Source organism: Stigmatopora nigra, chromosome 10 (assembly GCF_051989575.1).
Source record: "Stigmatopora nigra isolate UIUO_SnigA chromosome 10, RoL_Snig_1.1, whole genome shotgun sequence".
NCBI classification, from domain to species: Eukaryota; Metazoa; Chordata; class Actinopteri; order Syngnathiformes; family Syngnathidae; genus Stigmatopora; species Stigmatopora nigra.
Window position 1 is genome coordinate 8,661,034 of NC_135517.1, and position 26,002 is coordinate 8,687,035.

Sequence of the window (26,002 nt, forward strand, 5' to 3'; positions counted from 1 at the left end):
ACAACAAAGACTCCGGTCAATAAAGCCTCCAGTGGCTAATTGCTTGGGAGAGATAAGTGAGTTTGACGACACAGCAAGGAAGGGCTCGGCGAAAGGAAGCAGCGAGGAGGAAGATGTTAATGAATCTCTTTTCACTCTACCATCAATATCAGCCTTTCGCAGGCCTCCTGCAAATGACTCTTAATGACACTTTTGATTGTTTTCACTTTTTTGCAGCTCAGTTTCATTGATTTCTATTCTGTGTTGTAGTGTTTTTGTCACATTTAACACAGTGTGAGAGAGTGTGGCTAATGCAATTAATCTTCACACTTTCACCTGACAACAATTTGCAGAAGCGAATAGATTCGCATGGCTGTTATTCCGTTACACTAGTTGCACTCGAACATTGAATGATGGGGCCAACTGAATTATGGTCTGGAGTGAATTGAATGATGATAAAAGGTCTGTGTACCATTAAATTAGGTTTAGATTTAGATTGGTTTAATGAGGCTCCCTGTCTTCCTGTCCACAAATCTATTCGGTTCAGTGTGACAGAAGACAGCCACACGCGGATGCTGGTTATCGGCTCTAAAATTGTATTTATGTAACCAATAATTTATATTAGCTATTTAATTTACTAATTTGACACGACTATCAGGATGTTAAGTCATTACACGCACTGGCAGGGAAAAATTTAACTAAATAATATTTTCTGATAACTACAAAGTTAGTCTCTCAGACAAAATTTCACGCGTAAGAACTTTTGTGCAGTTAAAAGCCAGTATTGTGGTTGAATATTTTGTCTTTTGTCACAGAGGTGTGGAATGAGGTCAAGGGGCTATTCAATTTTTGCACGATGAAGTAGAGACGTGCAAAAACATATGCATAGATGCACCAAAGAATTTGCAAATTTGTCAAAGAAACCAAAAAGAAATGACTTTTAGATGTGGATAAGTGACACAATGTTGTAAAGATTGAACAAGGAGTTTGAAGTATTTCTATTCAGATCTGAGAAATGTAGCCCATGACGGGAAGGGGAAAAAACCCTGTAATTGGGCCATTTTCCAAAATTCCTAGGATTTATTGTGTGAATTACCGTTGATTGATGAAAGTTATTGTGCGTTGACTCTGCTGTCTGTCAGATGGGCTTTTTCATCGAAGGCAAGCATTCCCTGGATACAAATTGGAAGAACATGTTTACAGACTATTGGAGCTGTTAAAAGAAAGAATGCAAGTGCCTTCCTTCTTGGGAACCTAAGCATATAAAGAGTTTCTTGAAATAATCATCCCCTGTCCTTTCTTTCAAACACTAAATCGGTATCGCTTTGATTTTGTTTGTATTGCTGATTTTGTAATATCCATTTTCATTACCATGTTATCCTGCAGTCATTTTCAACATGCTGTATGTTCTTCTCTGTGGGTTCAGGCCTCTGGGTCACACCATACACCAAACCATGTAGATAAAAGCAAACAGTTTCAGTAAATAATACACAGATGCATTTCAAGCAGTTATATTTTTAGCACATGGAAATAGCAATGGTAAGCAGTGCATACAATATGTACTATATACATAACTTAAACAGCAGTGCCTGAAATTCACATCCTATCAAGGGTAAAGAAGTTAATATGATATGCCATTGGCTAATCGACAAAAGCCTTGTTCATCTTTCTAACTTAACTGGGAAAATAGTAAGGGATGTGCATTCTTTCTGCTGCTGTCCTTACGTTCCTGTATAAATGTTCTAAATGTATGTGTGGTGAAGACTTCCTTGACCTTCGGGTCGATTGCCAAAATCGTTCTGACACAATCTGTGTCTTTAAAACCTGAAGGCGAAGCCGCATAGCCATACATAAGCCAACAGGGAGCAGTGCAAATTGTTCTCAAATATTGATTTTGCTGCAGATAGCGTGTAGGACGATGGAAACGAGGCGCCAGGCTCATCCACTGAGCATCAAACCTCTGGGGGAGAGTAACAAAGAGGGAAAGTGAGAGAAGACAGAGCGAGAGAAAATATGGCGAGGAAACCAAAGTGCTCGTATAGTTCGATGCGAATCATTTACTTGATATCACAGTTGCTTTGCTATGAGACTTGGTTGAGCCACTCCTCCAAAGTTGTGTGTCCACCCCTTCAGTAAATTGAAGTGACTGTTGAGACTTGAGTGACACATGGGCATGAAAAAAACACCCTCAAAACAGACAATTGTTGCTGAGAAACTGCACACGAAGAGGCCACCGTGGCAAAGCTGCTGTGCTGCAACACAGGCCTAAAAATATTCCGTGTCAGCGGTCCCGAGAGAAGCCTGGCGCTGTGCTGGCCCCTCAGTAATGAGAATGCGGAGCTGCCTGCCACTAGTAGGCCTGCTTTCCACTCAGCTCCCTCTGGCACAGAGCTGAGCAGAGGAGCAGGAAAGACACAAACTAGGCTCCTACAGATTTATCATAGCTCATAAAGCAGCATGACTGAAAGCAGAGAGTCTCATTCGGAGAGGAGCAGTCCCCTGTGGCCAAACCCTGAGACACAATGACCTGACACGCTCACATATCAGACAAGCAGCTAGACACATTTAAGGGAAGGCAAGCAATTGGATGTATATTGAAGCGAAAAATAAAATAGAATTGTGAATACTTAAAGGCAAAATTAACTCCTGAATAAGGACTGTAAAGGTGGGCAAGGGATTAGAAGTAGCACTGAGAGCTCTAATGTGGTTGTTTGCGTGTGCATTGTTGTCCTTAGTGTGGCAAGACTGCAAAGGGTTCAACTGCTTTTACCCAACACAATTATACTAAGGTATCTCTCTGAAAAATTGATGCAGAACAGCTTTCTTGGGGGAAATCGATCCGCGCACACAAACATCTTCAATTTCTTATAAAGGTAGTTTCAAATGATCCTCATTCAGGAAGTTGTTATGCAAATACGCTTGATAAGCTTACAGGAAAAGCAACAAGCATTCATAATAAAGACAACACAACCCTGTGATTGAACTTTTTATGAATCTCCTTTTAAAAGATGACAACTGAGATCTGTCTGAATAAATATTTATAACTAACAAAATATAAAGCATGGTCCCTATTTGCTAAGTTGTATTTTACTCGTTTATATTGGTGTCATTTTCAAACGCTCTGATGTGTAACGAGACAACCTTCTATTTTCCACTACATCAAATGTCAGAAGTTTTACAAGAATTTTAAACTCTGCATAATCTCTTTGGGGTGATGTGGGAGTAACAAAACAAATATCCAAGGTTTCAGCTAGTGCAAATATCATACATGAATTTTTAATATATTGTTCTGTTTCTACACTGCAATTCCTAATTAGAACTACAAATTATCTCTCACAAAGCAGTCTTTGTGGTCACCACTTGACCCAAAAGAGCAATTTAAATCTAATTTGCTAGTTATGAGCCACTAGCTCTCCGATCCAGTATATAAGCTCTACATGTTGACAAAAGGTCTGCAATTGTGTCCGGTGGCGCACTACGCACAATTTAATATGCTCAGGTGTCCACAAATGCTTTGCTTAGAAACACGTTTTGAAATGCTTACACAGTCTTCAGAATGGGTTTCAGTCATCTGTGCGTCCAACAGTTGAACCTAAAAAGTCAATCTTCTCCTTCATCATCCTGTGAAATTGTCAATGCAGTCTTCGCATTACCACAGGTAAGGATTATGATATTTACTTTGTCTTTTTTTTGTAATAGTATGCCGACATCAGATTTTTCCATTTTCTTTTTAGTCACTAGTCCAGATGATGTATTGCACTTTTCCTTTCAACAGCTTTCTTGTTATCGTGTGACCTAAAAAAAGAAAAGAAAAGAAGAATAAGAGCTCAAATTTCTATTTAACATTGAAAGAGATGGATACATATTCTTCACACCTACTTCATGAATAACACTCAATGACTCACCAAATATCATTGTTCATCTGAATATAAAACTAACATTCTAACAGAATAACTTTAGAATTTAATGTGTATTTTCTCTCAATTTAATTCAGTCTGGAGGAAGTTTTGAGCCTGGAAAGAAATAATGAACTGCACATCATGTACTGTCCTAAAATAAATTGGCATTTAATAACATTGAAGTCAAACAACATAATGGAATGTATTGTAGTCAATTTAAGACCACCCACATAAATCAATCAAATCAAATCATTTCATGTGTAAAACTAATTTATAGTTAATGTACCAATACTGATACACATATGTGTACTAACCTGTATGGTCCATGTCAGAGCACAAACAGGAAGCATGAATTAATCTGTTTTTCGACCTCCAGCAGTGACCTCCATAAAATGTCAGAAATATTCCTTAAATACAAACTGACCTAAAGGCGACAATGGATTTCTTAGTTGTGAACTGTTTCTATGTAGAATCATAGCAGTGGAATTATCAAGTTTGAGGAATCTTCTTGTTTGCCAAAGTTGGAAGGAAGCATAGTCAAGATCGAGCCAAAGATGACTACAAACATTTACAAAGACAATGGTGTTCTTGACATCAGACCAAAACAAATGCTCCTCTTTCAAGAGTACAATGACCAGAAGCATACAGCCAAGCTAGTTATTATACGGGGACCGTCACTCCCCATCCATCCTGATGAAGCCTGAGAGGTGGTAAAAAGAGGGGCAGGCAAAGCTGTCCTAATACGGGTGCACAAAGCTTATGGTATCATTTTACGAAGACAGACTGGGATCATATATTTAGATATCAGGTTTTAATCATAAGGGGTTATGTGTGGATTTTTAATGGGAAATTGGTCTATTAAATTTGGGAATAACGATGCAACAACAAAAATAATGCAAAAAGTTCCGTGAGAACTTTGCAAATGCAAAGCAATTTTTGCTGTTTATACCCACACACCTTTTGTGACGTATATGTATATATAGTATGTTGCTCATTAAAAAGCTACTAAACTCTACTATAATCCTGCAATAATGGCAATACTTTCCGATCAACGAAAAAAAGGGTCTTCATCTTCATAACAATGTTTCACAAAACATCTGCTGCCAATACAATGGCCATTTATATAAAACGTAACAAATGTGCGATCCACAAAAAAAGTTATGTTACAATGTACAATCTTGCAACACATTCTTATTACAAAGAGTCTTTCAGTGTTTCTGTGGAAAGACAAATTCCATACATCTTTGCACAGTACACCGACTCTGTGTGGGAGTTAAAAGATATGGACAGAACCTGATAATCATAGTGAATGCAATGTTGAGGTTGCGAAGGGAGGTCATAAGGGGAAGGAGAAATGCAGGACAATAACAAGACAGAAAGAGCGAAAGAGCAGAGCCCTGCAAACGGTTGCCATAGAGCCGATGTCTCGTCGCAACCATCGGCGGTGACATCTGGCACCGAATCTCACAAGAAACAGTTGACTGTTTCCAAATCGCCTTGCAAACGCAAATCACGTCCACGGATGCAATCAGCCTTTAGGCTCCTTTTTCACTCTCAGCTGATGGTTTAGTGACACGGCAGGAGTGACAAAACCGACAGATGTGGAGGGGGAGTGCCAACAGGATCAGGATAATTGTCCTATTGGTCCCAGAGTTGTTGTTGGGCCCGGGGTCATTAAATCTTCTGCATCTGGGTTGGCGGAACCCAGCAGAGCCTCTGTTCCTTGGTCTATCCCACTTACCAACTTAATTATGACCCATAATTGTTAAACCTCTGCGGAAGGCCAGTCATAATGCACTCTAATGGATGCGACAGATGTTGTTCTGTTATGCCATCTCTTGAGCAATTACTCGTGTAAGGCCAGTGTGGTTTTCTTCACAACACTTTCTCTTCACACCTGTGTAAATCAAGTGAACCTGCTCTCAATTGCCTGCTACGCTCAAATAAGCTCACAACCGAGATGCCGCTGACGCAAATTAACTTCCACACGTCGGTAGCTTATAAACGGCCAAGTAGGACCCGCCAGCTCAATCTTTATTAAGACCTTAAAGTGCTGGTGGATTGGAGTGTGCAATGGTCTTCTCCAACCTGACCAAAAATAGTGTTGTGTTGTAAAGTAGAACAGATAATGATGTTTCGCATAAGTGTTTAAATTGCACTTGTCTGAGCAGCTTGAAAGTTGGTTTGCCTTTTTTTTTTAACCCTTTTAAACATGTTTAGCCCTCATTTGCCATAATGTATATGTCATTAATATGGAAGTTGTGTACGTTAAATTCAGTTATTACTCTGGGCAGGGAAAAAAATCAATTTGGTTCAAGATTGAAGCCAATCTCAGCTCCATCAAGCTGAAAGGGCCATTGTGATATATTTTTGGAAGAACATTTAAGGGTAATGTAAAGTTCATTAGGTCTTTACACAAAAGTATTGTGGTTATAGATGGCATTGTGCAAAAAAATGTTAAAAGAAAAGGTTAGCAAGTAAACTTGTGAGGACAACGGTGACTTTCTAGTTTCATAACATTGACTTATTACGAACTTAACTGTATTATATTGACCAGCCACTGTGTATACTCTTTTCACACACTTATTAAGCCATGATCTATATGACTTATATCTTTTTTTTAGGTCAACTTGAGTTCTACCAGTACTTTTTCTGAATAAAATTACTATGCTTAACAAATGTAAAGAATTACAATGACTGAACCCACAAAGCCCATCAGGGGGAACTGAGCCAGCACTGCCCATAGAGAAGCAGTGTGAGTCAACCACTACACTATCAAACACTATCATGCTAAAATGCAGATTTTTTGGGTGATTCCGTAGCTATTCTTACATTGTTCAACAACATGGTGCTCAATACACATTACTTCCCACACAGTTCCTTTCTTGAACTGATGTACATAAAAAAATAAGAGTGACAGGAAGATAGTTGCATGACTGATAAAATGTCAACACAGGGTCTCACCTTAGTGGTTTTGACTTTATTGCCAGTACTGCAGGACCAGCCAGTCAAGTCAGGTAAGACCTTACATTCTTCTCCGTCCATGCATGGCTGCATCTGGCACCACCATTTCTGAATGACAATGGAGGCTGAAAAAGCAGAGATTGACATAGGAAGTCAGAGAATGGATATTATGAAATGCAATATAACATTGGATCAGTTTGGGTTAGTTTTGGTGATGCAACACAACAGTATCAGCACAATAACATTAATCATTTAGATCAAACAATTACTTAACTTTAGAGTAAATCCATCTATTATCTATTATATTGTTATTTTAATTTAGAATATTTCATTTCCTTTTCTACTTGTTTGACGTCAAAATGAAAAAGCTCTACCGCATTGATACTTGTACAGTGCCCCTGCAACTATGCTTTATTGGTGAAGTTGTAGTTTTATGTAGAAATAAATATTTCTATTTAGAAAAGAAAATGGAGGCAAATCGGCTTATTGGCTCACTCACCAAAAACATTTTTAGTGGGAAATGGGTAACAAAGGAAATTAAGAAGACAAACAATGCGGCTAAACAATTCCTTTAAAAGATAGCTATCCAGGAATGTAGTCTTAAACTGAAAATAAAGAAGGTTGTGTTCAAAGTTGTTGTACAGTGTGGGCACAAAGTTGCAATGATGGAAATAGACAACAAAAAAGCCACATGAAGTCACATGCTTTTATAGTCATAGCTTTTACAAAGAGTGACGTTTAACAGGCTGTTATGATGCATGATCTTAGAGGCAGTTAACGGTTCTAAAAACCAATGGCTGTATAATGCTTGTTAATGTCTCCATTATGGTCCTGATAATAGTGCATTGAGTGTTATTTAGAGCTAATGGTCTGTGAGCCCTATTACATACTTCCTTGCAACTTATTCCATGCTGGAGTATAATGGGTGGGCGCGGCCAGCCTGACACGCCAAAAACTGCCTGTCAAGTCCAAAAGCAAACAGGCTTCAGCGCTTGGTCTGTGATGTCATGATTAGATCAGACAGTGGACTTGCCAGATCGATGGCAAAGAGATTAGAAGGGTAGTGTGTGTAGCAGTTAATTCTGAGCTATTTACCTCAGGGAATTAACAGGGAATGTGGAGAATAAGGTGTCCGATGATTACTATCAAAATTGGACCAGTAGATTCTACACTCGCGGCACGGTGGAGCGAGTGGTTAGCGTGACGGCCTCACAGGTCTTGGGTCCTGAGTTCAAATCCAGATCGGTCCACCTGTGTGGAGTTTGCATGTTCTCCCAGGGCCTACGTGGGTTTCCGCCGGGTATTCCGGTTTTCTCCCACATTCCAAAAGCATGCATGTTAGGCTGGTTGGACACTCTAAATTGCCCCTAGGTATGGGTGGGCAAGGTTGACCGTCTCCTTGAGCCGTGGGATTGGCCGTCCACCGATACAGGGTGTCCCCCGCCTTTGGCCTAGAGTCAGCTGGGATAGGCTCCAGCACCCTGCGCGACCATAATGAGGATAAAGCAGTTCAGAAAATGAGATGAGATAATACTTTTTTTAAAAACCAGATTACTGGTAGTGCTTTTGTTTTGTGTGTCTGAATTCTGATTAATATGTATACTTGTACTTATTTTTTAATTACCCAGCAGTGCCTAGCGTGCCTACATGGCACGCTACAGTCCAGTAAGTTTTCAGCTTTATTAGTCCCTGTAGTGCAGCATAATGTTTATCTATTTCTAGATTGTGTAGGGTCACAACTGACTTCTGCCTTAAGGCAGACTATATGCTGCACTGGTAAGTAGTCACTTATATGACAGATAACTATCCGCACTCACATTCACACCTTAAGTGAGTTTACTGAACCTATTCTACCTGCGCTGAAAATCAGGCAAGTGTACCATGACAGCATAAGTTACACAGCATAACATTCAAAAAGTGAAAACTTTACATTGGTGACTGAATCTGAATGAAACACATCCATTTATTTTTATTCAATGGCTTATAGAAGATATTTATGGTCACTGCTTCATGCATATGGCCAAAATGAGTGTTTAACTTGGTTGAAGTTTGTCATCTGTGTGGTTTGTGATTTAGTTATAATCATATTTGTAAGTAGAGCCATTTTGAAAACAAGTAAACACATCATATTATGCCCACATTTTGCTTCCTACACACTCCCTCAATAGTAGCCACGAGTCACGACAGGTCTGAATATAAACACTTGCCCACGGACATACTCACTTGCCAAGAGACAATTAGAGTGAAACATTTCATTCTAACTGTAAATATTGGATTTTAATCTATAGAGTGCCACATATTAATGACAAAATAGTGGTTTGCCGAGCCAGGTTAAAGATCAACTAGAGTAATCATCTGGGCAATGTTATCTTTAATTGAAATATTTTGTTAATTGTTTTGCAATTAAATTTTTCCATGTTTAGTTTTTCCTATATTAAATCGATAAACGTCAACCTCTTTTCTGCAACCTAGTATGTTTTTTCTTCAGTAAAACAGTCGCACCTCTTGGTGACAGACCATTGAGATTTACCATCACTGATTTGTGACAGTTTTTCTGTGAAGAAAACAACAACTTTTGTTGTAGGTAATTTTGTAGTTTTGTTGTACAACAATGTGTGTGCAGTAATTCCTCAGGAAGCCTACAGACATCTTCAAATTGCACTCAATGAGGATCTTAGACATGTTGGGCTGTGAGGTTACCAAAAGCTATATGCTTAACCGCCCTACTGATGACAACATGTCAATCAAAAAGTAATTCATTTTTTCTTCATTTTGCATGTAAACAAACAGCAAAGTCTGTACGATTTCCAAACAGTTCTTTCTTGCAGCGTTTCTGCTTGCATTTTGTTTGTAATGTTTGTGACATCATGTGGACAAAGTAAGGAGTGCATCTATGTCGTCTTTAAAATCAATTCATGCACATCAGTCAAATAATTAAGTCTTTCATTTGTCCAGGTGAGTAAGAGCCCATCTCAAATGAGAACAGGTAAGATGACCAGGTGGAAAAATGAAAACTCCAGCGCACTTAATAGCAGTTTTAAACCACAAATATGCAATCCACTCATCCATGTGCAGCTCCAGTAAAAAACAGGCTTCCATTATTTCAGCATGAAATGTTTGATTTGAATGATTAAAAGTGACTAATTATTCAACCGAGCATGAATATGTGTTTAAGGATCAGACAATTTGCCCTTGCTTCAAACAATAACATGAAAAATGAAATATGTCATGGCATTCATTTGTTTTACGCGTATAATGAGACTTCAATGACCTGTAACCCTTATTATCACAAGAGAGAGTATAATGGAATTGTTTTGTTATAGTTAAAAAATGAATTGAATGAGTGGATATCCCACATTTGGACACATGAGGACATGTGTAAAGGCATAACACGGTAATGTGACCTCAAATATTGTTTTCCCCTACTGTTGGTCCATTAATACTTTACAAAGGCCTCATCAAAAAAAAAAAACATGCTGTTGTGTGCATGCAGTTTATAGAGTAGATTGCGTGTGGTGAAGGAGGGGGGATCAGTCATGGACCCTTGATATCAGGTCATTGCTATTCTAAGTAACATGCTGCACTTGTGCACACGTAGAGTTACGGTATACAAGACAAGCAGCCAAAGGTAGACCTTGCACAAAACCCTCAGGCACCATAACTGGACTGCATAGTGACCCTATCTAGGTGCTTGGAATGAAATCTAATGTTCTTTCTAATATGATTTAGTAACGGAGGAACCATGTGTGAATTGCAAGAATACACAAGTGTGGAATAAAACTCAACAAGAAATAGATTATAAAGGTATAGCTAGGTACTCCTAGGAGGAAAGACAAGCATTGTGACCAAAATATGACCTGAAATAGATCAAATCGTACATCAGAAAGCTGACTTCCAGCAATAAAGTACTTCATCTTCTCTAAACCATTGAAAACACAAAGCATGTTGAGCAGTAACACTCGCTACATATAAATACTATTTATGCGTGATTTGATGGGATTGCCGTTGCATTAACTTTATCCGAAATTTAATTTAACGTATTCTATAACAGTTGTACTGAAATAAAATGGGGTAAGTGAACTCTGTAGCATTGTAGCTAGTGAACTAAGACTTCATGTTTTTAGGATTTGTTCCACATTCAGTGAATGTAATACTGTAATTATAAGCTTTATATAGCACTAATTGAAGTAGTGAAAATGGATACATTTACACTATTCTCCCTTTACGCTTTCAATCATTATGTTACATATAATGGCACATGCCACAAATGTAATTATAATTAATTTGATCCCATTCAAAACTGTCTTTTATGATCGGCTGGGAGAGTTCACACAGGTCATTTGGGCATCTGCTTAAGCTCCTCATTATGGTGTATTGTCTGAAACGGTATACTAATATTATATTACATCTTACCTCTAATTAAAACAAAGCCATCTAATTATTACTGTGTACTCTGAATATTCATTTATTTATTTTTATGTTATTGATATTTTTAGAGCACTTACTTTCCCACATTCAACAATTATCACTGATTTTATTGTAAAGTAAACAGCATTTTGATTACTTGGGGGGGAAAGAATTGAGATCATTTGAAAAAAAATGTGCAGTATCTATTATGCTTTGCAAGCCTACAGCCAGTAATAGGACCTGCATTTGCTCCTCTTTCAGCAGCATTAATAATGCAAGTCCATTTACACCATGGCCATTCTGCACTGGCTGGCAACAGAGGGAAGTTTGTCTCTCTCCATCAGCAAAGGCGTGTGAGAGAGGTGCTGGCATACTTGTTTGGGTGTGTCTGAGGACAGATCATTTGGACCTGCTAACTCTGAGGCCAAGCCTGACTCGCAAAACGAGTGCGGCTGACGATTGTATTTGGAAGTGCAAGGCAGTGAGATATAGAGGTTAATTTGGAATCAACTGCAAAACTCACAATGATGAATGCACAAAATTCCAAATCAGTGATTAATATTCACCCATCTTCACCTAAAATTAATTCATCATAGACTTTTACTCTTCCAGCCCTTTTTTTGTATACATGTGCGTCTTATTTGTGTCCTTCCTGTCCTTTTACTAAACTTTGTTAAATCAACAGCCTAATTTATCTGAGTTTCCATTAAAAAAAACTAATCATTGCTGCTACGGTTGCCTGGTTTCATCATTATCAATACATTGCTCCTATTTAGGATCTCATCAAAAAGGTTAAACAACAAATCCAGTTCTTTATTCAGTGAAATTGCATGAAATGAACTTGCAGATCTGCTAAGTTTGTGTTGTTTTTTTGTGGTGTTATTTTGTAATAGCATTTAGTCTTATAATAGGCTAAGATGCAAAATAAATACATCCATCTATCTTTATGATTTGCTATGCTTATATATTCTGCTTAACTGGTGTAACTATGCTGAAATATCTTCCTTTCTAAGTAGAGGCGAGATAGTTCAGGGTGGATAATTCATACAACTCAGCATGTAACTGGTTTTGTGTTGTGGGGCTTCCAGTGTGCATGAAACAGGGTTGGCAAAGCATGAAAAAAAATGCACTTGAAAAGAGTTGAATTACTACCAAGGGAAAAGCTGGTCATTGTCTTTTCCAACAAAAGACTTTTGCGAACTTTTCCGACACACTTAGTTAGAATGTTTTTCGTTCCTAGATGTTTGCATGTTTACATTAGACTGGCCACCACTTTATGGTCTATACACTAAAGGTTTGAAGTGATTTTATTTTTTCTTACCTTCCACACACGAGGGTCTGGCTCTGGTGGTGCCGGCAACTTGCCCAGGGAAACAGGAACACTTGACAGTTTGGGAACGCTCTTCAATTTTATTCTTATTACAGCAGCGATGAACAGCCACAACCTCGCATGTCCCCTGCTTCACTTGGTAAGAGACTGAAAAAAGACATATATAGAGACAGTAAGTATTTACCCAATGTTCAGACCTTCAGAGAAGCAGACAAACAGTTGATAGTTAAACTTATCTGATTTTAGTTTATTCCAATACTTGTAAGCATTTCTTTACATCCATTTGTAAATGTGAAAATAATAAGTGCATGGCACAAACTACACAAGGGACTGTGAAAACAGCAACTAAATGATTTACTTTAGGTGAGCTCCATAAATCTTGAACTGAAAAGTAAACACTCTTACTGACACTTTACTTTTATTCCCTGCCAAAAGCCCTCATTAAATATATCTGTTGCTGTCGTCGCCGGACGGAGGACAAAACAATAAAAGTGGTAATTCCATCTGAGTGTGTGTTTATGTGTTTTGGAAAGTCACCTTTTAAAAGAATGATTACATATCATCTGACACCCCACACATGCAAAATGCTTGCAAGCTACTTGGATTTCTACAAAAGTCCTTAGAGAATATCAAGTTAATTATAATATTCTCTTGACAGTAACGAGGCAGAATGATGCTTTTAAATTTATGTACATTTTGCACAACATGCCCTTGCCTGGTGATCAAACTGTACAGCTTAATGTATGTGAAGTTTCTAAAACACTTCTTTCTTTCCAGTTAAACTAGAAAATGGGTTTATGTATGTACACCTGCTCAAATTTCCCAAAAGAGATGTGTAAACAATGCTGACTTGATAATAATGTTTTGTTTTACAGAGACGATCAAATAGATAATGTGACACTAGTCTGCATCCAGACTATGGCTGACTTACCCTTGAGCAAGGGCAACTACAAATGGACAGATTGGGGTGCATCCATGTTTCTATCAACTATCATGGGGCGTACGTAGCGAAGAGAAAGTGTCGACTATTCAATAATACTTGGTACCAAATGGGAAGGCGCATACTGAAGGTATCCTAGAATTTGAAAATGCACAAAAATACTATCTATCTATCTATAATAATATTTTTCAGTGTTTGAGAGAATAAATAACCTCAAAATAAGAGGATTCGGGGAACAGATGTCAAAATATGGCATTATAAGGGAAGCCATTATTTGAGGAAATAAAGTAACTAATAAAGCTATTTTTTTTACACCGAGCTCATGTGCACGTGAGAAAAAATGAAGATGAAAATGTCTAGACAGCAAATGATTGGTGAAAGCTAATCCGCCCTAATGGTTCCCCAAAGTATTCCCATTGACTTATCTTCAGGTTTGTTGTGTGCCCCTTGACTCCTCTAACATTTCTTGAGCAAACCCGGCAGGCAACATTGCCACCTATAAGCCTTTTTGCAGCCTTGTAAACACCAGGGTAAGACTGAGCCATGAGCTCAAGTGTCATTTATGTACGTGACTTTACACATTCTCTAGAACTTTTGCTGCACAGGTCAATGGGCTTTGCCGGCAGACACAGAACTGTGCCAAAAAAACACAATCTACAGAGGATTCAATTTCTGCAGGCCATGGCCCCACTCATCTTTTCTGATTTAAAGTTTGTTTGTTTTCTCCTACACAAAGCCTGCACATTGATCCCTTGCAGTCGCAAGAGTACTCATCTGATATCATACCGGCACTTTTGTTAATACACCTACCCCCAGAGTTAAGTTCATTCAAATTTACACATATACAAACTAATAGACTGGTAACATTTTGAATAAAACACAAATGAATGATAATGGAAGCTGCTGATAACGGCATTAGACCAATAGGCAATTTAAATTTACAAAGGACAAGGACCCTAATCAGGTGATAGTATATAGACTTAATAAAAGTGAACTTAGAAACATTTTGAATATTTGAGTTGCTTTCATACTTAGTTTCATAGCAGTGCAGAGAGGTCATTATTGAGGTCTGCCAACTCTAAATTAGAAAAATTGTGTATAGGAGGATGGATGCATCATGGTCAGAGCGCTGTTACCTTTCAGCACTCATTAATTTAAGATAAATGCATTGCGAGCTTCCCTCTCTTCTGACCATAATAAAGTAATAGAGTGTACCATATAGAAATGAAAATGTTTCTCAAGCCATAATAAGCACCTGCATATATATAGTAAAAAAAGGAAAGCGGAGGACAGGGGGTGACAACCACAATGAGGGAACAAACCAACCTTGAACCAAGGGCTCAGCCACATCATGCAATTCATCTAAAATCTGTGTCTGTCAATATGTGACAGGCATGCCCACGAGAATGAACAGCCGCCCTAAAGACATTACTATCATAAAATGTATGCTAAGAATGGATTTTGGTAACATATTTTTGGGGGATGAAAACAGCCATAAAAAACACAAAATTTCACTAAATCACACAATTTGGTTATGCAACAGCTGCATTTAGTGGCAAAAAATGGTTATTCATTCGGGAGATGCCACAGAAATATCAGGGTACGTGACAAATACATCCTTCTTGACACTTCCACTTTTTGTTTGTTGTAAAAATTTTAAAAAATCCTCTGATCTAAGTCTGTGTCTGTACTAGGTGATAGGTCCTTAAACACATCATCAACTTTCTCAACTTCCAAAGTTTCTGTTTGCACAGCAAATTCTTTCTGATTGGCTACATGATTTGCACCAAATCAGATGTTCACTATGCATCAGTCAAAACATAGGCCATATTATATGCAGTTTTAACGCATGCGCTTGGCCAACCTTGTTCGATAAAGTCGTCTCCTACATAAATCTGCTTGCCCTGTTTACATTTATTTTACTGTCACTGTATGTGGTTAAGAAAATATTACAATGTGTATCATAGTATAAAATAGAAGGATTTTTTTCAAGGCTGGCATGTTTTTAACTCTAGCGTCACCTTCTGGTGAAAACTAAAACACCAGCAGTACTGTGATTTCAACCTACATGTATGTATGTACACAGTCCATTTTTTTCTTTCTCTTATGCCTAGTGTCACAAGAATTGCCGGTAAATTGTAGCTGACCCCACCTGACAATGCACAGGTGTTTCCACCCCGCAGTCACATTCACACTTGAGGACAATTTGAAGTCACTTCTTCCCGTATTTTCCCCCAAAATATGTAACAAAAGAGGTTTGTTTTTGGGGCCTGAAACTAATTTGAATGTGTGACTTATACACAGACAATATTCGCAGTGTACAAGCCTAAAATCTCAACCAATTAAAATATACTCTCATTAAACAGCCTCATTTGGTTTGGGAGCGAGTGATCTTTTTCTACTGTGAGGGGTGTCTAAGAAGGAGGTGGGCACACGTGACCTTCAGAATAACACAAGGCCCACAATTAGTCGCATCCCTGCCCTAAGCAGGCAGCCTCCTCTTGATCAAAAGAGAAAATAACACCATCACTTACTGCCCAGAAAGCAGGATGGTTGCATTTCTACTGAAAGTAAAAGTCACCTTGCAAAACACAAGTGGCAGAAGTCAAGCAACTGAGTTAATTAAAGGAATTATCCCAATTAAGTTTGAGAAAGTATTTTTTTAACTGTATGTAACCAACAGCAATGAATTAAAAGTCTCCACTCAATTGTACTGATCTATTAATAAAATGGACTTTTACACAGTCAATAAATACAGAATAAATTCTGTTAACAGCAAGAGTAGCAATACAGTAAGTAGTAAAGTAAGTAAAGTAAAGCAATTATTGACTGAGGTGGCTGCGATGCATAACATTGTAGGCACTGGTAATAATGAGCTCCCTAAAATCAGAGAGTTTGAGAGATATTCTCAGTCAACAGCGATCATTATTCACCGAGGTGTGGACTTAAGTATTGGATGTATCAAAGTACTTACAGTAGATCAGATGACAGTCACACTGATATGTTTGTGTTGACATCTCCCGACAGCAAGTGCCTTTTGTATTTATACAGCAGGCTGGATCATTACGGAAACAGTGTTTGTCCAAAAGAAAAACTATTTCAGATCAGTTATTTTCAAGTCTTTCTCTTATTGTTTTGAGGTCAGGGCTTCTGCTATTTCTCACCAGTTTGTGCAGAAAACTGCAATTCCTTCCCAAATTTCAAAAACACCAATGTTAAGTTAACTGAAGACTATTTGTTAATGTGAGCAGTTGTTTTCCATGTTGTGTTGTTATTTCTTGCACAAAAAAATGACAAAAAATATTTAAAAATACAAAATTGTGCCAGAACCGACAAAAACTCTTCATCACCCTCCCTTAAATCTTTTTTATGGTTAGTTAGTTTGTTGTTGTCAACATTATTTTAGTACTCCATTGATACTTTTTGTGCTATTTTTGTTTTGTGGTGAGCTATGAGATTTTTTTAAAATATTATGTGGCCCTTAGCTCCTTAATGGTTGTGAAATAAAGCTCTGGCTTACATTCTGTCAAGTGACCATGACAGGGAGATTGGCTGAGCTTTTTTTCCAATCAGAGTCGGAAGGCTGAGCCATGGGAAACATCTCAGGTCGCTAAACTGACAGTGTAATTAACCTCTTGTGGTATTTCTAAAAGGACTCAAAGTGGGAACCAACAAGTACCTGTCGATCCCCGATGGTTGCGGTTGCCACTGGCCACAATGTCAATGCAGAGCATCGTCAAGGCAACAAGGTAGGCCATCTGCAAAGGCCTTGCTGACCTTCCCCACAGTTTCATCCTGTAAGAAGTGTTGAGGGGAATGAGGTACAGGGGTGGCATGGAAGAACAGGGGAAAGGGGCATGAGTATAACATGAAGACAAAGGGCACAACACTGCAGCAGAGAGACAAGATTGCATCTTGTACAAGTAGAAACAATGTGAGCAGTGAGTACGCAGTGGTCAAAAGTGGCAAATGAGTAGGTCGAAGAAGCTTGTACAACAGTGCTCCCTTTTTTTCCCCATCATCCCCTTCCTGTCCAATTTATTTAGTATTCTTAGTTTATTTTTATTTTGTATTTTTTTTCATGATACAATATTCACTGTCTATTATTTATTACATTATTTATTGAACCGAGATAATCTTCTCCACTGCACTGTTGATGTAGCTACCATACACTGAAACACATGTTAATGTTACCTTAATTTAGTTTAAAAGGTTATAAAAGATATTAAATAATCTAATAATATTTTAGATTCTTCTCCAAGTGGTGTAATGATGAAATTCCTCCTTATGAGGCATGTTGCGCACATTTAAATTTACATTATTTGTATCAAGTCATTCATTTCAGTATATTATTTAAATCAATGTTAATAATCTCAATCCATATCTCTATTCTTTCTGTCACTTCTATTTACCTGATTTCCGTTTTATTGGTCTTTTCCACTCTATAAATGACAGGCCATGGCTGCATCCAATCGCACCTTAGCTTGCCTCTTCTTGCTGCTTCTTGCTGCTTCTTGCTGCTTCTTCCTTCAAACAGAAGCCCCTGGAATAAGCAAGCACAAAGATGCAAGGTCAGAAAGGCGAATGTGCCATAGGGAGCGTCAGTGGCCTCCGATGGCCTTGAGTGAAGGTCTACACACTAACATAGAATCACATGCATATGCGGAGACAGAAACTGGGGAAAAGATGTGTCGGCCTAGGTTGTCAGATTCATTGTTTACAATAGTTTCACCTACCCGCAGGCTCAATATGATCTCCACTCTAGACATCACAATACCTTGACATCATCTCTCACACACATTGGAAATTACTACACGCACACAAAGTATTCATGTATTTTGTACATACTGTAAACAAAAACATGGATGTGGTGGACATGTATTTGTCTAACTCTTTTATAAAATGGAGTGTACATAAACCCACAAAAATAAGAATACCCAAAGCTCCTAAAGCAAAATTGCAACACTTCACGTGGACATGTGACGCATACAGTAAACATATATTGGCGCACAAATATGTTTGTGCATACTTTGAAGTGTAAATTAAAATAAACAGACAGAAGTAAATAGTAGACAATCTCCCTAAATACAAGTGAGTTGCACACTCAGAGTAAATTAGCATTCCCTTGTAAGAATGTCAACCTTTTCTCTCTTTACAAAGGGACTAACTCAGCAAACGGAATGAATGACAACAGATTTGCATTAATAACTAAATGTCTCCCCCTCTTTAGACCTTCATTATTCACCCTGCCTCATTAAAAGTCAGCTCAGCCTGCTGCAAATTCTATGGAATTTGCAGAAAATGTGTCAGCCTCAAACCAAACATGAGAAGTCCACGTTGTGCCACTGACCCCTGCTGGTGACAAATCTAACAACGTGAGCAGCAGAGAGGAAAATAAATAGGCAAGGATACAAAAACAAAATCAGAGAAAGAGGGGAAAGAGTGAAGCACTTCAGTAAAACATGAAGTGACCAATGTCAATGTTATAAATAAATCTGAGTAAGATTTGATGTATTTTCCTTATACTAGTAATGATCACTTTTCTATAACACTTGCCCTCATCAGGGTCATGTTTCAGATGGTACTTATTCTAGCTGGAGTGGCCCCCATTCAATTGCAGGGCTCGTGTACTCGAGATCAACAACTATTAAAATTCGATTTCTGCCAATAAAGGTCTTCAACTAATGTAAAATTCAGGGAGGATGATGATAAAAAACATCATGTTTAACTTTACACTGGAAGGCCAGAGTCATTTTTTATATCAAGACTGTGATGATCCTCAAGTAATTTAAACACACTCAAAATCAATGTAAAATATGGATAGCAGAGATTAAAAGTAAATAAATACATAAAAATAAAAAAATCAACAGATTTGGGAGACAATGCAACCTGAACATAACAAAAACAAATTTAAAAGAAAACCTGTTTGTGTGGAAACTATGAAGAGCAAGAAAGTGGCACCGAAACACTTGGAAAATATAAAGTGTGACATTGTTCCAATAGCATTTTGATGATGAGTGACAGTGCCAGCGATTACGGGGATCTTAGTGGGGAGAAATTGTAAGAGGTGTGATTGTATTGTTAGAAGGAGGCAGAAGAAAGCATGTAAAAATATATACGATGATGTGTCTGCCGTATGATAAATACAAAAATAAATGGCTTTTTCTGTAATGTGCCTATTGCTCTTTATAACGAAAGAGCTTTGACTGACATTCATTGCCAGAAGCTGTAGCTTTCTCCCTCTTTGAAACATGTATAGTATTTACACATTTCAATGTGGTATATAGTATGTGTGTATATAATTTGCATATCAGTGCTTATAGGCTCCATTCATGTACTTTTTGTAGGAATATGCATGGCGTGTGTGTTGTGGGGCTGAGCGATTAGGTATGCTGGATGGGAACACAGGAGCCCATTTCTTATTCTCTTTTTAAAGGAATGGTCACGCCGTGCATTTTTAACACATTTGTTCTCCGATAAACTCATTAAAAAGAGTCCAATGTAATGGTGTGTGTGTAGGCCTTAAATTTGGTTTAGGTTTTTATGCTAAGGAGCTAAAAAAAATACTGTTAATTGCTGCATTTTCTGCACTAAAAGGTGCGACGGAATTATAAAGCGCACCTACAATAAATAGATAAAAAAAGTTTCATATACATCTGGTTATAGGAAGCAGTGGTGTTAGATGGTAGTAGTGGTAGTAGTAGTAGTGGCAGTAATAGTAGTAGTAGCAGTAGTAGTGGTAGTAGTAATAGTAGTAGTAGTAGTGGTAGTAGTAGTAGTGGTAGTAGTAGTAGTGGTAGTAGTAGTAGTGGTAGTAGTAGTAGTAGTAGTAAGGGTAGTAGTAATAGTGGTAGTAGTAGTGGTAGTAGTAGTGGTAGTAGTAGTGGTAGTAGTAGTGGTAGTAGTAGTAGTAGTAGTAGGGGATTGTATTATGCATCAATTCGATGGAGCTGCGCTAAATGGAATTTCCTACAATGATTAACCAGAATTGATTGATATATAAGACTTAACGGATTATAAGGCCTACTGCCAGCTTTTGAGAAAAATGAAGTTCTAGTTGTGCCTTATAGTGCGGAATATATGGTGCACGGATAAAAAAAAAATACACAAAAGAGAGCCAAAAAAACGAAGGACACACACTGGCAAAGAATGGAAGACAAGTCTAACTCCTTCAAAAATGAACCCTCGACCAGTGTCACAGTCCAGGTGACTGCCTCTGTCTATTTCTGCACAAAGATTTTACACAAGTGATACAATCTCATTAGCATGCAATGAGACACCCGCACCTTAGCCACGAGCATATTCATGTGTCCTGCATCCAAACAAAATTATCTGTTTGCAATCCGTGAGCCCACTTGCAAAGTTAACACTGAATCCACTTACATGAATTATCCAAATTAATCTTGCACTTTGAGTCTCAGTGACCTTTTCTGTCCAATTAGAAAGGTCTTAATCAAAAACAAAACAGCATCACCCTTTATGCATGTTGGATAAATTAACCAACACACTCCAGTATGAAGTAAATTTTCTTCTTGCTATCATCAACTGGGATAAGCTTGAACTCATTGCTGACCCTAATAAGTCGAAGCTGTGAAATAAATATTTTTTTAAATTAAAAAAGATCAATGGAAGTGATAAAAGTAACGACATAAAAGTTTGCTCCCACGGCACTCCACCACTACGTGAAGATAAGGCATACGTGCAACGTGGTTCAGATCAATTATATAAATGCAAAGAAGAAACATACAGTAAAATGGGATGTGTCACCAACTATTGCTGTCCTTCATTGGTCTATCAGTGATATCCATCATCACAGACAAGCTGATCGGTTGTCACTCAAACACACGAGACATATAGACAAACAACCGTTCTTGCTGACAGTAAATTCACAAAGCCAATTCATTGTCTTAAGTTGAACCTTGTTGAACACAAGCAGTATAAAAAATGGCTGATTATACACCCAATTCTTTCTACCTTAGTAGAAATTACGGCTTTTTTTACACTTGTCCATAAAAGTATTGACATACACAGTACCATTTTTTTCAGACTATAAGTAATATTATACGTTCGAGTAATAGTAAAATAGGGAACAGACTCATACGCACAGGTTAATGTAACATATTAATAGTTTTTGGTTAATTATAAACTAAACACACACACACACACACACACTAGTACAAGCTTTTGATGGTCAGAGCCAAAAGAATAAAAGACACAAGACACACTTCAGTATAAGTTGCAGTCAGAGTGTGAAAATAGTGTCACCTAAAGTCCAGGATGGTGAATATTGATTGGCTCATAATGTATGCTTTTTGGATTAGGTTTGCCCGTGTATGCTTGCTACATTCACACTGCCACACATGCTCGCCACATTATGATCATTTATTAGCATTTGCTACTCAGCAGAAGAGAGGACACAGATGTAGGCTATTTGTTTTATGGATGCAATGCCACTAACACTAACTGGCTAATAAACACTGGCTCAGCAACATCACGAGTGTAACTGCAGCCCGGTCCCAGGTTTCCTCCTTATATGTTAGTCGATTAAAGCTCAGACAGCCGGCATTGGTTGACATATATCAGAACAAGCTCTTCTGACAGACAGAGTGCGGTAGCCATGTGCCTGAGCCATAAATCCTGCACACTCTACTAAAGCAATAAAAGGCCTTTAAATGTCAGTCTCTCTACACTGCAAGATGGATAGAAATATGGAAAGCAAAGGAGACACGAAATGACGCCCTCATATACATTTTAAAACAGGGTGTCTTTCAACATTTGAGAAAAACGGTCTCCGCAAAATTGACGGCTTTGCCTTTATTAGGCTTTTGTTCTCGTTGCCTCCTATGTGCCCGTATTCTTCAAATGAAATTTAAATTCTGTCACCAAATTTACAAAAGATATTTTTCTTTCAATTATTTCATCCAGACGCACATGTGAAATTCATTATTACTAAAATAGGCAGAACGAGAGTTAACCACATTAGTTATTTTGTCTGGTGTTCTATTCTGAAACTTCCCAATGTTTTCTTTCCTCTACAAAAAATGGTGGCTAGATTAAAAGCTTCGAGTGACACAGTGGGTCACAATTTGGCTTTCGAACTTACGCCTTTTGAAAAGATGCATGGAATCAGATTTTTTTTTTTTTTACCCGAATCAAGCCTTCAAAATGTGAGCTCAAATATAAATCGAATTCTGGTAATTCTAATTTTCTCTATGTGCGATTGCTCTTGTATATGCTTACGGATATTTCATGATACACGGAGTAGAGATGGGAAACTATTCAATGTCTGCTCAGACGTTTGGGGCCCCCTAAAACTTGGGAACTGAGGCAGTTTTTTTGCAATGCCATTTTCAAAATGTTACACATATTATAGCCACTCATTTCTTTTCAGGCATCGTATATAGCATCAATACATAGAACTCGAGGGCACACCTGCAGGTGTTTTTTCTTAGCTTTTTTTTTTTTCTCAAATGGAGCCTCGACCTTGACCCTGAGCTCCAAAGACCAAGTGCTTACTGAGTATTCTCGTGAGTATTTATGTTTGTTTTTCAACTGACTGGGATACGTCATATTAGCTGGAAATAAAGACCACTTTGTGCTTATGATGGTCTTGCATATAATTGTTTTGATTAATGTACTTTTCATGGCATTCAACCAAAAAGACCAAGGGAAAAGGCAAACTCCACAGAGAAGGCGAAAAGAGTAAATGAAAGGGAAAGAAAAGGGGGTTCGCTCGGAGTGAGTGGTCAGTTTGGTGAAATGTCAACGAAGAGACAGAGGTCAGAATGATAGTGTGGGAGAAAGAGAGAGAGGGGCAAAGACACAACTGACACGTAGCAGAGTGCGAGAGGAAGCCTGATCAATTGTTCATTTTACAAAGTCACTGAGACGTGTCAGTAGTGTCAATAAGTGAATTAATTTGTCTGTGGGTCTACCGAGCATGACTACTTGTTCACAATGTTCCCCTGAGACAAGTGGGGCATGTAGCCCCCTCTTAACCGCACTCTCTCGCTCTTTCTCACTCTGCCCCACAAGCACGTAACACCTGCACACACACTCAATCTCACTAACGCAGAGTTGCAAAAAAAGCAGATCAAGCATTACTCACCTGCTATTTAATTGTAGTTAAGATATGTGGGAAAGTGCTAAATAAGCAATGTTAATGAATATGAAATAACAACACACACTCACGGTCTTCACCAAGCTGCTTTTCCCCCGGGACACTGCTGAGCACTGGTGACTGACATCAGTCAGCCACCTAGAGGGACCCTCGATCACTGGCTGCCTGCTGTTTTCATTACAAAGCCATCACCTCCAGCACACACATGCACATTAGGCACACTGACACACAGATTTACACAAAGTCACTCTCTCCCTTGACAGATTTCCCCTCAGTCCTGACTACCCATATTCTTCTCTGTTAAAGATTTCTCTCACACATTCATCCAAATGCAACTCTCCTGAGGGGCCTGAGGTCCTTTCCTAGTCTTCTTTGTTGTCATCTCACCTCCTCTCCACCCAACTTTCCATCCACCTTTCATGCACTGCATCTCACACACTTAAACCTTCCTCTCTGCTCACAAGCCGCCACGTTGTTAGAGGGTGGCTGTGATGATTGCCCCAGGCTCCAGCACCGCTGCACATTTCTCGCCCCGGCTTGACGGTGGACAAACACACTGCAGTGCATGCTGGGAGCTATTCATGAGCCCAAATCGTCGCACCGTCACCCACAGTTACAGACAAATCTGGGGGCTGCCAGAGGGGAGCACACTGGGACGTGGCGTCACCCAAGCTCACACACACTTTAATACCTGCAGAGGCTTGAGGAAGCAGCAGATGCGTGCAAGGTGATAGAGTGCAGTGGAAAGAGAGGCTGCCTGTTCAATTACAATCATGACTATCACTTAGGGAGGATTATCATGGACAAAGTTGGAACTGTGAAGGAATTCACCTTGAGGCAGGTGAGAAGGAGTTTGCAGAGTTTTCTTTGCAACATTACAACAGGTATACACACTTGTGCTGTTGCAAGGTGGTGAAAACGAAGAGAAATTCAAAACTTCATAACGAAAGGGGAGAAGTGATTTCTCCACTCGACAGAGGAAATAAAATCAGATGAAATGAATCAACTAACTACATGTTTGGTTCTTAGGTTTCTGTTCACTACTACTTATTTCAACATATTAAGACAATCTAACAACTCTTTCAACCTTTTTCATGACATACATTTTAGAGGAAACATTTTTCCTTCAGGCATGACTGAGCCCAGGGTCACAAACTAAGGTCTGTAATTTCCTGCTCGAATATTTACGATGTGAAAGCACATAAGATCCCTAACCTCAAAGAGTCTTCATTGCAAGGACTGAACTTTGGTCGTTTACTTCCAGGAATCACGACCTCTGTCTAATTAAAATCTTTGTGGCTAAGGTAGAAAAAAGACTCTACACATGAGTGAGAGGCCGTCATTGATTTTGTATCGATCTTTTACAGCCAAGCATCTCCTGCTTGTGTGGGGACTTCTGCTCTCTTATAATAAATACACTGAGCTAAGGTCTCTCACCCCTTGATGAACGATCAGCAGTGGGCATATTTCCTTGACGTAGACAAGAACAGTAGCAGATTTAAGTTCCTGTGGTTATCGCCAGCACATTTATGTGCTTCAGTAACATTTCGCCACCATTACTGTTACTCCATACCCCTCCACACTTTGGTGACATCATATGATACGAGAGTTTGGCACATTTAAAAGCTATTGAAACAGCCTGCTTGATTTGCAGTGAAATGAGCCAGTTCTGTTCACTCTAACAAAACAGCATTCTCTTTCAAATATCCGAGCTCCCACACGTCTGTGAAATGACCAACACCTGGTTGAACCCGCCTCTTAGTAGATTTAGGCATAATGTTGAATTTGCTAAAATATAACTCCATGACTAACGACACCCTGAAAGTGTTCAAGATGGGCGCTACATGACGCCGCTACGGAGAAATAAGTGTCCAATCTCCATTTAACATGAAAACTAATGTGCCTGTTCTAATAGTAGAACATCACAGTGTGTTCGTGTCAGTGTCACTGAGTATGGAGGTGATTTACAATCTGTTGCACTGGTGTCAACCAAAGTCATCGAGGATCACTCAAATCTCACACTCCTACAAAAATCAGCTAATTTTCCATTAGTGTCCTTTTCAGAATTAACCACACAGGTGGCATGTCTTTCAATGGCTCTTGCAAAATTATTTTGGTTTCATTTCTCTCACCTCCTATGCCCTCCCTGCTGCTGCTTTGCCCTGACTCTTCATAAAAAAATGCAAAGGCACGTAACACTCGTTCCCTTGCAGTCATCATGAACTCACTTGGATAAATAAAGAGGGAGGCTGCTGAGACATGAAACAACAAAGAGGATTTTAAGGTGTCCCATTGCAAATTGGACAATAGACGTTGAGAGTGGAACAAAATAAGATGGCAGTGAAGTTAAATTTATTTTCTAC

The 26,002-nt window shown here is 38.6% G+C and overlaps 1 protein-coding gene across 2 annotated transcripts; it reads right to left on the reverse strand.

The window, feature by feature from the left end:
- Positions 1–1,075: 1,075 nt before the first annotated feature.
- On the reverse strand, positions 1,076–18,022 carry tafa4b (TAFA chemokine like family member 4b). 2 transcript variants are annotated; one of them, XR_013327720.1, is made up of 7 exons: positions 17,932–18,022; positions 17,199–17,314; positions 12,571–12,726; positions 6,843–6,967; positions 3,524–3,774; positions 1,351–1,409; positions 1,076–1,151 (listed from the first exon to the last, which is right to left on the reverse strand). XR_013327720.1 is itself a non-coding variant. In XM_077727096.1 (5 exons), the coding sequence occupies exons 1-5, from the start codon at positions 17,985–17,987 to the stop codon at positions 3,763–3,765; spliced, it is 465 nt and encodes a 154-aa protein (XP_077583222.1). In that variant the 5' UTR covers positions 17,988–18,022; the 3' UTR covers positions 3,022–3,762. The 2 variants fall into 2 exon arrangements, 1 of the variants encoding a protein (XP_077583222.1); XM_077727096.1 differs by lacking the exons at positions 1,076–1,151; positions 1,351–1,409 and having other exon boundaries at positions 3,022–3,774.
- Between the last annotated feature and the right edge of the window lie 7,980 nt (positions 18,023–26,002).

Bases quoted from the DNA above. Each gene is read 5' to 3' on its own strand.
- tafa4b (XM_077727096.1), bottom strand. From the start codon at position 17,987: ATGCAGCCATGGCCTGTCATTTATAGAGTGGAAAAGACCAATAAAACG. The intron at 17,315-17,931 runs GTAAATAGAAGT...CACTTCTTACAG, and splicing joins ACCAATAAAACGGAAATCAG to GATGAAACTGTGGGGAAGGT. The intron at 6,968-12,570 runs GTAAGAAAAAAT...CTGCTTTTTCAG, and splicing joins CAGACCCTCGTGTGTGGAAG to CCTCCATTGTCATTCAGAAA.